Consider the following 13,854-nt stretch of genomic DNA (forward strand, 5'->3'; position numbering starts at 1 on the left):
AGACTTCTGAGGAACAGTCAGACTGGCTGGCAGCATGGGGCCTGCACCCCCCACTACTTCCCATGTCCCTGACATTGCCTTGCATCAGCAGCTGTCTGTGCCAGAGCTGCTCTGTTTCTTGTGGTGGGAGAAGTTCTCCATGCCCATGTCATTGTCCCACATGGTATACAGAAGACCAAGGTGGACACGTGTTTTAAGAAAAATGGGAGAAAAGCGCTTGAGTGGCTTAGTTAAGCATCCGACTCTTAATTTCGGCTCCAGTCACGATCTCAGTTTGTAGGTTCGAGCCCCACATCGGGCTCTGCACTTACAGCACAGAACCTGCTTGGGATTCTCTCTCCCTCTCTCTGCCCCTCCCCATCCCTCTCTCTTGCTCTCAAAATAAATAAACATTAAAAGAGAGAGAGAGGGAGATCATTGTCTCTACCGTGTGAGGGCACAATGAGAAGGTAGCAGTCTGCAAGCCAGAAGAGAGCTCCCTTCAGGAACTAAATCCACTGACACCTTAATCTTGGACTTCCAGCCTTCAGAACTGTAAGACATAAAAGTCTGTGGTATGTTGTTATGGCAGCCTGAGCAGACGAAGACACTGTGTTTCCCAAAAGGAGTGTGTGGAATCTTCACCCCATTCTGAGTGATGCGTGAGCTGACCACACACAGGAGAGCCTAGCAGATGTCATCCCTGGGAGTAAGGATTTCCAAGTATGCCTTGACTCCCCCTTCCTCCACACTCCAGCCTTTCTCCTTTATCCTGGAGCAGCTCTCTCGGAGGAATAGTCATGCTTTGCAAGGCTGTTCTTACTTGTCTGGTTCTTATTTGGCTTGCTGGCTGTAGGGACAAGAAGATAAAGTTTCAGGGGTGCCTGGGTGGCTCAGTTGGTTGAGCGTCTGACTTCGGCTCAGGTCATGATCTCATGGTCTGTGGGTTCGAGCCCTGTGTCGGGCTCTGTGCTGACAGCTCAGAGCCTGGAGCCTGCTTCAGATTCTGTGTCTCCCCCTCTCTCTGCCCCTCCCCTGCTCATGCTCTGTCTCTCTCTCAAAAATAAATAAAACATTACAAAAAAAAAAGAAGATAAAGTTTCAAATGCTGGGTGATTCAGGGTATAAATAATGGCTGTCTCCTGCCTCCTGTTAGCTGATGTGTCCTTCTCGTCTGTCTCAAATTTAATAATGGAACCAAAACACAGCCAGACTCCAAGGAGAGGGTTCCCAGCATTCACAGCTTGTCTCTCATCCTTTCTGTTAGTGAAAACAGTGACAACACTAATGCTTACTGACTGCTTCTTTGTTTCACCCTAGTGTGAAGTATTTTAATGTACTAGCTCATTTAATCCTAGCAAGTTTCCTCTGGGGCATAGGTCATGTTTACCCCCCTTTACGTCACCATCATCAGGTTTTTGAATCAAACTTGTATAAGGTTGGGAAGCACAGGTCAGTGTCTGAAGAACAAATGCTTCCTATTAATTAATTTATTCAGTCATTCAGCAAATATTTACTGAGCACCTACTATGAACCAAGCAGATTTTCCCACTATGTTTAGAAAAACAGAGGGGGTATTCTGGCCCAAAGTAGCCACGTTAAAGGATAACCTCTAACCTTATCCTTTAAAGGATAACCAGGGGCGCCTAGGGGGCTGAGTCCGTTAAGCGTCTGACTTCGGCTCAGGTCATGATCTCATGGTCTGTGGGTTCGAGCCCTGTGTCGGGCTCTGTGCTGACAGCTCAGAGCCTGGAGCCTGCTTCAGATTCTATGTCTCCCCCTCTCTCTGCCCCTCCCATGCTCATGCTCTGTCTCTATCTCTCAATAATAAATCGATGTTAAAAAAATTAAAAAAAAAAATTAAGGATAACCAGAATCTTCCAAGAAATCACTCGGATATTTATTTCAAGGCAGAGCTCTGATTACCGGGCTGGCGTTCAGGAATGCCTTAGGTGAGTGGTTGGGGCAGAGGCTCTGGAGTGGACTTGCCGGAGTTTGATTTGGCTTTGCCACTTTCCTAGCTGTGTGTGGCCTTGGCAGAGTTCTGCACCTCTCGGAGCCTCAGTTTACTCATCTAAAACATGGGTCATAATGATATCTATAAAAGAGTCATTGTGAGGATTTCAGTAGCACAGTAAGAAAATCCCATGGACTTAGGAAGTGCTTTAAAAACATTAGGTTTTATTATTAGCTCATAGAGGCCTTATAAAAAGTGTAACAAAACACCCATTATATATCAGTTTTGGGGCATGGTAGCTCCATGACGACTCTCTTAGATAATTTAGTCAAATTAGCTAAACTATTTGACTTGTATATTGAATTTTTGTTTCTTACTCATTTGGATACTGAGAAATTGCTACCAAAGATGACAACTTTTGGAGAGCTTGATTGTAAACCCTCTTTTCCCTGCCACAGTTAAACACCAAGAGCAAATGTGAGCTGAATCGATGCCTTGTCTGTGACGATGGAACCATGGCATCAGTCTGAAGGGAACTTCCCCTCTGTCTTCCGAGAAGCATATGTGTGGGTCGCTCAGTTGCTTGCAAACTTCTGTGAGTAGGAGGCTGCCATTTTAACTCAAACGGTCTTGTAGACTCCATAAACACTACGAAAACAAGCTACAGTTATACAGTTATACAGTTTATACAGTTTATACATTTATACAGTTATAAGTATAAATATAGTGATATGTGTGTATAACGATAAATACTTCTCATTCAGACCACGAACAATGCTTGGGACCTTAGTAGCCCCGTGGGCCTCTTACAGGAGCTCCACGGCACCAGGCATCTGAGACCCACGCACTGAGACCACGTCCTCCATCTCAGAGTAGCTACAAGTCATGAAACTAGAGCTGATGCCTAAGGAGCATTTGTCACGTGCTGGATATTGTCACGGGTGTTTTACAAACGTAATCTCATCTAATCCCATCTCTCAGCTCCCTGAGGCTGAAGCTGTGGCAATCTTCATTTTACGGGTGCGGAAGGCAAGGCACACCTTGTTGATAAGTGGTGGAGCCAGGATTCGAAGCACTGGCTTGGTGTACGTCTTTGGAGGCCCCAGTTCACCCCGATTCACATTTGTTAGGGGCCGCCTGTTTGTGTCTCCCCCCATAATAGAATTAAGACCGAAATACTAAACAGACAAGCAAACGTGAAATCCTGAGCAAAGCAGAAATTTGTCCTTTTAATCTCTGTCGGTTGTAGTCACTGAAAATTGCCCAGACAGGAGAAGGCCAGAGCCTGGGTCACTACATAGACTTGGTAACTTCTGTGCATACGGCTCTGAGAAGGAGATGCCTGGTTCCCACAGCTAACCAGGAGGCAGTCAGAAAGGGGAAGGCATGGGACAGCTTTGAAAATGCTGGCGTCCCCACACCTGTCCCCTTCCCTAGATGCAACCCAGCACGTTCTGCAACTAGATGATGGTTGTCAGCCCTACAGAACTTGCTGACTGTCCCTCAGATTCTCCACCAGACTCTTCTGTTTTCCTCCTTTTCCCTCTCCCATTTTATTTGTTCTGTCTTCTTCCTCTCCTGCTATATGCTCCCTGTGACTTGTTCAAAGTTCCCCTTTGCACATTCTGTTCCCAAAGCAAATCAGTTGGCAGGCCTCTTGTGTTGGACTTAAGTACCAGTTCTCTGAATAGCTCCACATGTTGGTGCTAGTTTATTCTTTTTTTTTTTTAATTTTTTTTTTCAACGTTTATTTATTTTTGGAACAGAGAGAGACAGAGCATGAACGGGGGAGGGGCAGAGAGAGAGGGAGACACAGAATCGGAAACAGGCTCCAGGCTCCGAGCCATCAGCCCAGAGCCCGACGCGGGGCTCGAACTCACGGACCAAGAGATCATGACCTGAGCCGAAGTCGGCCGCTTAACCGACTGCGCCACCCAGGCGCCCCTGGTGTTAGTTTATTCTTAACATCCCCACCTGTCCTGACCAGCACCCTCATGTTGAAGAAGAAACTGAGGCGTATATCATCCTGCCTTTCTTCAGACCCCACCACAAGGCTGTGGTGGTCTTGAAGGCAGTCCTGTAATCTGCTCTTAAAGATGCCTCCCACTCGGGGGGCGCCCGAGTGGCTCAGTTGGTTGGGCATCCGACTTCGGCTCAGGTCATGATCTCGCAGTCAGTGAGCTCAAGCCCTGTGTTTGAGCTCTGTGCTGATGGCTCAGAGCCTGGAGCCTGCTTTGGATTTTGGCTCCCTTTCTCTCTGCCCCTCCCCAGCTCATGCTCTGTTCCGTCTCTCAAGAATGAATAAATGTTAAAAAAAAAAAAAATTATTTTAAAGATGCCTCCCACTCGGGGAGAGGCTGTCTCCAGAAATAAGTCATAGGCATCCCAGTGCCTTGTTCCGCTTGGTGTGCTCACAATAAAAACTGGATGCTGGATGTAGCGGGGGAAATGAAACATGAGACAGGATGCAGAGTAGGAGGGGGAGAAAAGCTAGTGGGAAGATGGGGTTAGGTGCTAGGTCTGGGGATGCCAGAACTAAAGGACTCAGGAATGGCCTGGTCCTTATGTCAGCGATAATGCTGATGGAGCACTTAATATGTGGTAGGCAGGTTACCCTCACCAAGACCCTTTACCTGCTTAAAGGGCCAGGGGCTTAGTCTTCTCCAGTCTGGACAGCAACACCAGGGACCATTTGTCTAGTTCACTTCCTGTTCATGGTGCCTGCCTGTTACAAAGCAGAGCCCAGTATTTGTTGATTTAATTAACAAATAAAAGAAATCAGCCATTGGTATCCAAGATGCCCCAAATAAGTAACTTCTGGGTCTTCACTTCTTAGTCTCTAAAATTAAGGAGTTGGACTAGGACAGATGCCTGGATTCCAACCTCACCCCAGCTCTCCACTTACTGAGTGTGTGTGACCTTGGTCTGGTCACTGAACCTCTCTGCCTCCTTTCCTCATCTATAAAATATTGCTAATAGTACCTACCTCCCGTCTTTGTTTCAAAGATGAACTGTTAATAAATTGCAAAGTATTTAAAACAGAGCCTGGTACATACAAAGTACTATGTAAGTAGAAACGTAAATTTACAAAATCCCCTCCCACCGTGGACCTTCCTCAGGCTAGGGAAGGGCGTATGGAGGCGACACGGGTAGCATGGCCCAGAAGCTACGGGACCTCGAAACGCTCGCCTACTCACTGAAGGTGTAAGGACTACGATACCCATAATGCTTCCTGTGGTCCCGCCCACGCGGTCTCTTTCCCACGCGCTTACAGGTAGTCGGCCAGGGGTTCGAGGACTACGTTGCCCACAATGCATCTCGCGGGCCTGCCCTTCCAGGTTTATTCCCACCCTCGACAGCCCGCTCAGCTAATGGCGCCAGGACTACATTACCCACAGTGCTGCGGTGGGCCCGCCCATACGGCCTCGTTCTTAGTACCACAGCGGGCTCAGCCCATGGCTGGAAGAGGACGTAGCTCGGGTTCTGCTTTGTGCAGGTTGTTGGTCTAGGGTCTAGCCGGCCCGCCTGCTGCACCCCCGCGCCCACGGTCCTGCCCCCGGCCCGGCCCGCCGCGCTGCCGGTGAGTGTGGGCGCGGAGTCCCGGCCCACGCCGCTTCCGTCCCGCAGCCCTTCTTCACCAGAACCCGGGGTTGTGCTCGGCCTGGGCCACCGCTCACCCTGCACCCGAGGACGAAACCGGGGAAAGCATGCCCGGCCGGGGAGTCCCTACTCTCTCAGGACCCTGGAGTTGGAGGGGCCGTGGTGACCCATCCACCGAGGGTACCCGGCGGGCTTTCAGGGCTTGCAGAGCCCGAATTGGAGGGTCAAGTCGTGACAGAACCCGCGGCCCCTTGGACACAGAGGGCCCTGGTTCTATTTCCAAGGGGACCCCATCCTAAAAGGGCCAACCGTAGTAGTGAAAACTGCACTTCCCAAGCTCTGGCCCCGTTCCAGTCAGTGCTCAAAACCCTTTGCAAATATCCCGGTTAGTCCTCTCAAAAGCCTGTGTGTAGGAATATCATCAGCTCTACTTTTTGAACGAGGAATCGATACCCTGAGAGTTTAAGTAACTTGCTTAGGAATTACCAGGGGGCTTAGAAGCAAGGACGGTTTGATTTACTTCAGGTCTTTTGCCAATGAGGGTGAGTTGGCTCTGGGGCTAGGGCAGGGCCTTCTGGGTGTGGACACTTAACTAGCCCCAGTGCTGCACCCCAAATGATTATGTTATTTCTCCACAGAGCCCTGAAAACATCACTTCCAGTGTCTGGCCAGAGGTACAGGGAGAGACAGATTTGACCTTTCAGGCACAAGAAAGAGCAGGACTTGCCCCAGACAATGGCGACCACACCTGGTCTCCAGCCTCCACCACCCCTGGAGCAAGACGAGATCCTGATCGTGAAGGTGGAGGAGGATTTCTGCTGGGAAGAGGAGCCTTCCCTGGAGACAGAAGACCCCAGCCCTGAGACCTTCCGCCAGCTCTTCAGGCTCTTTTGTTACCAGGAGGTGGCCGGACCACGGGAGGCCCTGAGCCGCCTTTGGGAGCTCTGCTGCCGCTGGCTGCGGCCTGAAGTGCGCACCAAAGAGCAGATCCTGGAGCTGCTGGTGCTGGAGCAGTTCCTGATGGTGCTGCCTGGGGAGATCCAGGCCCGGGTGCGGGAGCAGCAGCCGGAGAGTGGTGAGGAGGCCGTGGTCCTCGTGGAAGGGCTGCAGCGGGAGCCCAGGAAGCAGAGGCAGCGGGTGAGGTGGGGGGCGATTTGGCCCTAAGGTGAGGAGATGGGGCCCCAAGACCTCAGGGCTCTGCTCCTAAGATCTGCATTTGGAGATTGCTTGGGCTGTGGAGCCCGCGGCCTGCCTTGGCCATTGGGAGGCCATTGGGAGGACCTGCCTGTACCTGTGAAACAAAGAAGGCACCTGCAAAGTGTTTCTCAGCCTTGGCCGATGGGTGTAAACCTGTCGATTAAACACATGTAGCCCCACTAGCTCTCTTTGAACTGTGTGGGTTGGTTCATTCACGTCACCCCAGCATAGGTCCTACGCAGGTTTTGATGGGAAAGAGGCTGGAGATCTTCCAAGGCAGGGCCCTGGGGGTTGAAGAGATTCCAGAAGGAGAGGAGCATTGGGAAGAAAGAGCAGGGGCTGGTGGGTGTCCCAGTTAGAGCTCCCCCCCACCCCCAACCTCTCCAGAGCTGCGCTGGCCAGTGCAGTGGCTACCAGTAACGTGATTTTTTTTTTTAACGTTTATTTTTGAGAGAGAGACAGAGACAGAGTGTGAGCAGGGGAGAGGCAGAGAGAGAGGGAGAGGAGAGAATCCCAACCAGGCTCTCTGAGCTGACAGCCTGATACAGGGCTCCATCTCATCAACTATGAGATCGTGACTGGAACCAAACTCGGGAGTTGGATGCTTAACCGACTGAGCCACCCAGGCGCTCCCACATGTGATTTTTTTAAATTAAAACTAAATAAAATGTCAGGTGTAGTTCCTGAGTCACACTGGCCACATTTCAAGGGCTCAGTTGTCACACGTGGCCAGTGGCTACTGTACTGGACAGCGAAGATATGGGACACTTTGTTGTCATGGAAAGTTCTGTGGACAGCACGACTCTAGAGCATGCTCCCAACTTCTTGTAACCAAATTGGAGTAATAGGGAAGTCTTAACAAATTCTTCTTGCTCAGATTAGATTAGTCCTACTGCATAGCTCTTAGATTGGATTAGTTCTTTGGCATGCCTTTCCTCTGTCTCTATGCACCCCATAACCTCTGGGGACTGCCTCTTCTTAGAAGTGTGGGATGTTGAGCTTGATGCAGGGATCCTTTGCACTGGTTTTAAAGTTTTCTTATCCCAAGTACTGTTGCAGAGCTCAGTAAACGCTGAGACCCAAGTTGATCGTGTTCACCTGTTCTAGAATTGGGACATAGATGGTCTCAGAGCACTTGTCACTGACTTCAGGAAATGTAGCACATGCTATAGTGTGAACTTCTGAAATGAGATCTGATTCAGGGCCTTTCTGGTCCAGGGTCTGTGGGGAACACCAAGGAAGGAGGGGTAAGAGAGTGCATTGTGATGGGGAGACTGGAGTCTCACTCAGGGGCAGAGCAAGCCTCCGTTTGTCCAGGTTGGGAGCCTGACCTCTTCCCAGCTCACATTCCTTCTCCCAGAACAGTCTGGAGGGAGGACTCTGTGCGATGGGGAGGCCTGTGGGGGCAGACGTGGGGAGGTAGCCGGCGGGGGTGGTTGTGGTGAGGCACAGCTGGGGGAGCCTGGGAGCCTGGGAAGGGAGCATGGCCAGTGGTGCCTGAGGCAAAAGTGGTTGGGGACCTTGTGGGTTTTCTCCCAAACTTCTGGGAACTGCTGGGCAGATCTCCATCTGCATGCAGGGCGGCCTGGAAGTGCTCCCTGATGATGTACTGCCCCACGGGACAGGAGAACAGTGCTTGAAACACCAAGTGGAGGCTGAGCCAGAGGAGCTGTCTCTGGAGGAAGGGTCTGGATGCTCCAGCCAGCAGCCCCCAACCCAACTGAGCCACACACCAAAGAGGAGCCCCCAGCTCTGGCCAAAGAGGGGTGAGTAGCCATCCCTCTGGATGAAGGAAGCCCTGCAGGGAAAGGAAGCAGAGGGAGGAGGTTGTCACAGGAGGCTGGGCCACTGCATGTGGGAAGGACAGGTTCCTGCCCAGGACTGAGCGTAGGTGCAGAGTAGTTGGCCCTGTCTGGGCCTTTGCTACTGTTTCCACACCTGGGCTGTGTGGCCTTCTCTGACCACTCTGTGTCTTTCCCCAGGCCCAGTGGCCTCCCAGCATCAGGAGACGGCACCGGCCACATCCTTCGTTTCATCCTGGTCCCAGGTGAGTGGGTGTTCCACTGCATCCCTGTGTGTCCCACGCCCTTGTTACAGGGACACTTTCTCCATGGCCAGGTCCAGCTTTCGGAGGTGCTCCTCGTGGAATGACCCCTTTACCCTTACTTTTACCTCCTGGAAGTCTTCTCTCTGATGCCATCTGGGTATTAGGTGTGTCGCAGAGGATTCCAGGGCTTAGTTGTGGACTGGGGCAATTGCTTCAAACCTAGCTGGGCACTAGATTCTTGGGACCTTGGGTAAAAATATAGATTCATCCCCCAGCCCTGGCCTGGAATCAGAGCCTCCGTAGCTTGTTTAAATAACAGCTTTATTGAGATATAATTCATATACCACACAACTCGGCCATTTAGAGTACTTAACATTTAGTATACGTATAGAGTTATGCAACTATCATGATGGTTCTCAAAACATACTCCTCTTCAAAACACCCGGTACCCGTTAGTGGTCCCTCCCCACCCCCGTTCCCCAGCCGCTGGTGGTCTTCTTTCTGTCTCTGTGCATTTGCCTCTTCTAGACATTGCTTGCTTGGGTTTTAATGTGCTCCTCAGGTCACTGTGGTGCTAGATTTGGGAACTACTGGCCTGGAGGCATCCTGAAGTTCCCAAGACACCCGACTCGGGTCCCAGGGCTGGTTCGACCTGAGGCAAGGCATGTCTAACTCGTGCCCCTGAGGAGCATGGGCCCCAGTGGCTGAGCGCGCAGTGGACCAGCTGCTCCATACGGTGGCTCTGTCCATGGTGTCTCTGGGCCTGCAGCAGTGGGACACGGCATGGTGGTGACGGTGTCCTCCCAGCTAGCAGGATTCCGCTGTTCTGTGAGCGGAACTTGAGGAGCAGGAGTGGATGACCGCATATGGAGAGGGATGGTGTAGGAGAGAGGCAGTGGGGGAGGCAAGCAGGATCTGCCGTTGTGTTACAGGTGGAGGGGGTGGGTGAGCCCGCTAGGCCGGCCGCATGAAGGAGCCGTGGCAGGGGACTGAGTGGGTTGCACTCCAGCAGGTGCCGGTGACCTTGGAGGACGTGGCGGCATACCTGTCCCAGGAGGAGTGGGAGTGCCTGGACCCGGCTCGGCGGGGCTGCGTCTGGGATGTGCTGCCCGACAGCAGGGGTAACGTGCTCATCAGTGGCATGTCTGTGACGTGGGCCAGTCTCAGGGAGGGTGGCTCCTTCCCTTAGGCTGGCTGTGGCCCACTTGGCATCTCCCAGGCCGTCTCCCTGCCCAGTACCGTTCCTGTCTCTCCACCACTTACAGAAGCCAATCCAGTAGTTGTTGGACTGCAGTGGCCCAAGGAATCCCTGGGGAGCATGTTAAACTAGGAACTCACACCCCGCACCAGGTTGGTTCCATGGGCCGGGCACACTCCCTGGAGAGCCAGCTCCCCTGCTGGGCCAGAGGCCCAGCTGCAGTGGGGAGAGTATGGCTGCTCAGCTTATCCCAGGCAAGTGCCCAGAGCTGTCCTGGGTTCCTCCGTCCACACGGCTCATCTAGTTTCACTTAGCCTCTGTGCCGCCCGTGACCCCTGTGGGTAGAGCTGCTCCTGGCAGGGCCTTGGCCCTCCACAGCCTCTCCTTTCCAGCCCCGTCCCCAACTCATCCCCCAACACTGTCTGGTTTTGAAGGAATTGAGGTGCTTGTTTGGTATCAGTTGGATTTCTTCAGAGAAACAGAACCAATTGTGTGTGTGTGTGTGTGTGTGTGTGGTGTGTAAGTAAAGGCATTTATTTTAAGGAATTGGCTCATAGGATGGTGGAGGCTGGCAAGCCTAAAATCTGTAGGGCAGTCCTGCAGGCTGGAAATTCAAGTGAGAATTAATGTTGCAATCCTGAGTCTGACGTCTGCAGGGCAGGCCAGCTGGCGCGAAACCCAGGCAGAATTCCTCTTCTGGGAAACCACAGGTTCTGCTCTTAAGGGCTTCAGCTGATTAGATGAGGCCCATCCACTAGTACTGAGGCTGATCTGCTTTACATACAGCTGAGTGTAGATGTTAAGTAGAGAGTATAGCAACCTGAGAGGATTTTTTTTAAGTATATTTATTTTGAGAGGGTGGGGAGACAGTGTCGGGAAAGGGCAGAGAGAGAGAGAAGGAGAGAGAGAATCCCAAGCAGGCTATACGCCTTCAGCACAGACCTTGATGCGGGGCTTGCATTCACAAACCATGAGGTCGTGACCTGAGCTGAGATCAAGAGTCCGATGCCTAACCGACTGAGCCACCCAGGTGTCCCAACCCAAGAGGTCGTTTAGCCTGGCTGTGGTGCCATTGTTCGGTTAAACACCAAAACACTGTTGACATTGGGGCTGGATAATTCTGTTATGCCATCCTGTGTGCCATAGGGTGTTCGCCAGCCCCCCTGGCCTCCACTCACTAGATTCCATTAGCAACACTCCACTGCCTGGCTGTGACAACCAAAAATGTCTCCAGACGTTGCCAAGTGCTCTCTCAGGGCCACCATTGCCCCCGGGGTTAGAATCCCTGGCTTAGAGGCTAAGAGCCTAGACTCCAGAGCCCACCCTGTAACTTACTAGCCAAGTGACTCTGGGTAAGTTCTTTAACCTTCCCGTGCCTCGGTTTCCTCATCTTAAATGGGGCCATAACAGCACCCACCTCCTTGGCGTGGTGAGGGTTTCACGAGCTGCTGCCGATGGTTAATTATCTCCATCCAGGGTCTGACAAGCACTTCCTGCTGAGTGTTCTGAGGCTCCGCCCAGCCTTTGCTTTCTTTCTTATCAGGAGCCTCCCCTCGCCCCACGAAGGCCTCAGGGACTGTGCTTTCTCTGTCTCAGGGCTTGGGCTGCAACTTGAGGCTGGTGAGGGCACCAGGCAGGACGTGCCGACGAGAAGGGAGCAGGACCGAGAGCTGGTTGGGGGCATGACCAGGCCTGAGCAGTCTCTGGATGGAGGAGGACCCCGGCGGGGTGAGAAGCCGTACGCGTGCCCTGAGTGCGGCAAAGGCTTCAGTAAGACGTCCCACTTGACCAAGCACCAGCGCACACACACCGGGGAGCGGCCCTACAAGTGTCAGGTGTGCGGGAAGGGCTTCAGTGACCGCTCCAACTTCAGCACGCACCAGCGGGTGCACACGGGCGAGAAGCCCTATGCGTGCGCGGAGTGCGGGAAGTGCTTCAGCCAGAGCTCCAGCCTGGTCATCCACCGCAGGACACACACTGGCGAGCGGCCCTACGCCTGTGCCGAGTGTGGGAAGCGCTTCAGCAACAGCTCCCACTTCAGTGCACACCGGAGAACGCACGCGGCTGAGAAGCCCTTCGTGTGCCCGGCCTGTGGCAGGGGCTTCCGCCGGGGCACCGACCTCCACAAACACCAGCGGACCCACAGCAGAGAGCAGCGCCCCCCAGGCCAGCGGAGCCCCACAGCACGGCTCCGGGAGGCCGCTGGGCCAAAGTCTAGCCGCCACTCATTGAACTGTCCATTTCCGGGATCCATTTCAGAATTTCGAGGTCACAGTTCATGAAGCTGCTGGAGCTGTTTCTGTTTTGGAACCAAAATCCTAACCTTAAGGCATTTCACACTGATCCCATTTGCCCCTGGTGTGGGCCCAGCTTGTGGCAGTGGGACATTGCAGGTGCTCAGGCCCAGGGAGGAATCTGGACACGGAGTTTGGCAGTGGCGGCTAGACACCAAGCCGGGTGTACGTGGGTCCTGGGGCTGCTGTACAAATGGCCACGACCCGGGTGGCTCAGCACCACAGGGACGGACTGTCACAGTTCAGGAGGCCAGAAGTCCAAAACCAAGATGTGGGCAAGGCTGCCTCCTCCTGGAGGCCCGGACGGAGAGACCATCCCAGGCCTCTCTCCTGGCTTCTGCTGTTGCCGGTGTTCCTGGTGTCCTTGGTTTGTGGCCAAAACACTCCCATCTCTGCCTCTCCCGTGTCTCTGGTGTCCTCTTGTAAGGGCACAGTCATTCCATTTAGGGCCCCTAATCCTGAATGACAACATCTTAACTGATTACATCTGCAAAGACCCTGTTTCCAAATCAGGGCACATTCTGAGGTTCTGGATGGACATGAAGTTGGGGGACACTCATCAGTCCACTTCAGGGAAACCTCAGTGGCTCCCATTCCTTACTGCATTAACATACCCCAGCCTTCCCTGGTCTCCCCCCTTTCCCCTCCAGCCTTGTCACATTTTCAAAACATAGCCTGTGGGGACTTGTTCCGTATCCCAGTGGTGTCAGCGGGCAGTGGGATGAGTTGGGGGTCACCTGCCTAGAGCCACAGCTGTTCTAAAGGACAGATGACTCATGTGAGTACGCTTCCCTGATAGCCCATCTTCCGACCTCCGCAGGCGTGTGAGGAAGCCTGTGGAGATGACTGACATCTGTCCCCACAGCAGGAGCCAGGGCCGCCTTTGCTCCATCCCCCAGTGGCCCAGACAGAGGCAGCGTTGGTTGCCCCACTTTGTCCCTCTGCGGTGGACATGCTTCTGATCTGTGCACATCCACTATCTCCTGGGTGGCTGAGGAGAACAGTTTAGAGTACTTGTTCCATTTAGTCATGACTGAAGTCTTGGGGGCAGCTGCTGAAACCACTGGGTTCCGGAACATTCCACGCAGGGAGTATGGCAGTTTCCCATGGCTGGGTGGCCTTGGACCTCAGGCTGTGCTCCTTTCTATTTGTCACCCAATCACTGTATATATTTTCACCTTCCAGCATAACCCAGGTTCCAGGGTGCATGACCTACTCTCTGTTTCCCTAATAAACAAAGCGGGTCCTTCTGGCCTCGTGTGCTCTGCCCTATGTGTTCTTTAGAGAAGGGGGCCACTCAGCTTAAGCATGGTGTTTACCTTCTAGGCCAGCTTCCAGAGCTCCAGCACTGCCGGTAACCCAGCTTCCCTAAGTAGCTGCGAGTCTGCAGGCTCACTACTGTCGTGTCCAGGCTGGTGCCAGAGGTGGCCGCCTGCTTCCTCGCCTGGGACCTGGGCCTGTTGGTGCCTCTTCCAGAACATTCTCTCAAGCAACCCTGAGACATACGGCTTTTGTGCCTCTCCTTTTACAGATGGGAAACTGAGGTCCTGAATGCTTTTAGCACCTTGTTCAGGTGGCAGAA

General features: G+C 53.0%; 1 protein-coding gene and 1 long non-coding RNA gene across 7 annotated transcripts; one reads left to right on the forward strand and one right to left on the reverse strand.

The window, feature by feature from the left end:
- The first annotated feature begins 1,897 nt into the window (after positions 1 to 1,897).
- On the forward strand, positions 1,898 to 13,524 carry ZNF500 (zinc finger protein 500). Of its 6 annotated transcripts, none has more exons than XM_045461063.1 (6): positions 1,898 to 2,531; positions 6,175 to 6,673; positions 8,316 to 8,499; positions 8,716 to 8,780; positions 9,790 to 9,901; positions 11,575 to 13,524. In XM_045461063.1, the coding sequence occupies exons 2-6, from the start codon at positions 6,272 to 6,274 to the stop codon at positions 12,258 to 12,260; spliced, it is 1,449 nt and encodes a 482-aa protein (XP_045317019.1). In that variant the 5' UTR covers positions 1,898 to 2,531; positions 6,175 to 6,271; the 3' UTR covers positions 12,261 to 13,524. The 6 variants fall into 6 exon arrangements, with proteins under 6 accessions (XP_045317019.1, XP_045317022.1, XP_045317016.1 ...); XM_045461066.1 differs by lacking the exon at positions 1,898 to 2,531 and adding an exon at positions 5,361 to 5,516 and having other exon boundaries at positions 6,175 to 6,611; positions 8,359 to 8,499; positions 9,793 to 9,901; XM_045461060.1 differs by lacking the exon at positions 1,898 to 2,531 and adding an exon at positions 5,376 to 5,516.
- LOC123589247 lies at positions 2,141 to 5,351 on the reverse strand. Its single transcript, XR_006708231.1, has 3 exons — positions 4,923 to 5,351; positions 4,570 to 4,661; positions 2,141 to 2,584 (listed from the first exon to the last, which is right to left on the reverse strand). It is a non-coding gene; the product is annotated as an uncharacterized LOC123589247 (long non-coding RNA).
- Positions 13,525 to 13,854: the final 330 nt, after the last annotated feature.

The sequence above is a fragment of the Leopardus geoffroyi genome, chromosome E3, assembly GCF_018350155.1.
Source record: "Leopardus geoffroyi isolate Oge1 chromosome E3, O.geoffroyi_Oge1_pat1.0, whole genome shotgun sequence".
NCBI lineage: Eukaryota > Metazoa > Chordata > Mammalia > Carnivora > Felidae > Leopardus > Leopardus geoffroyi.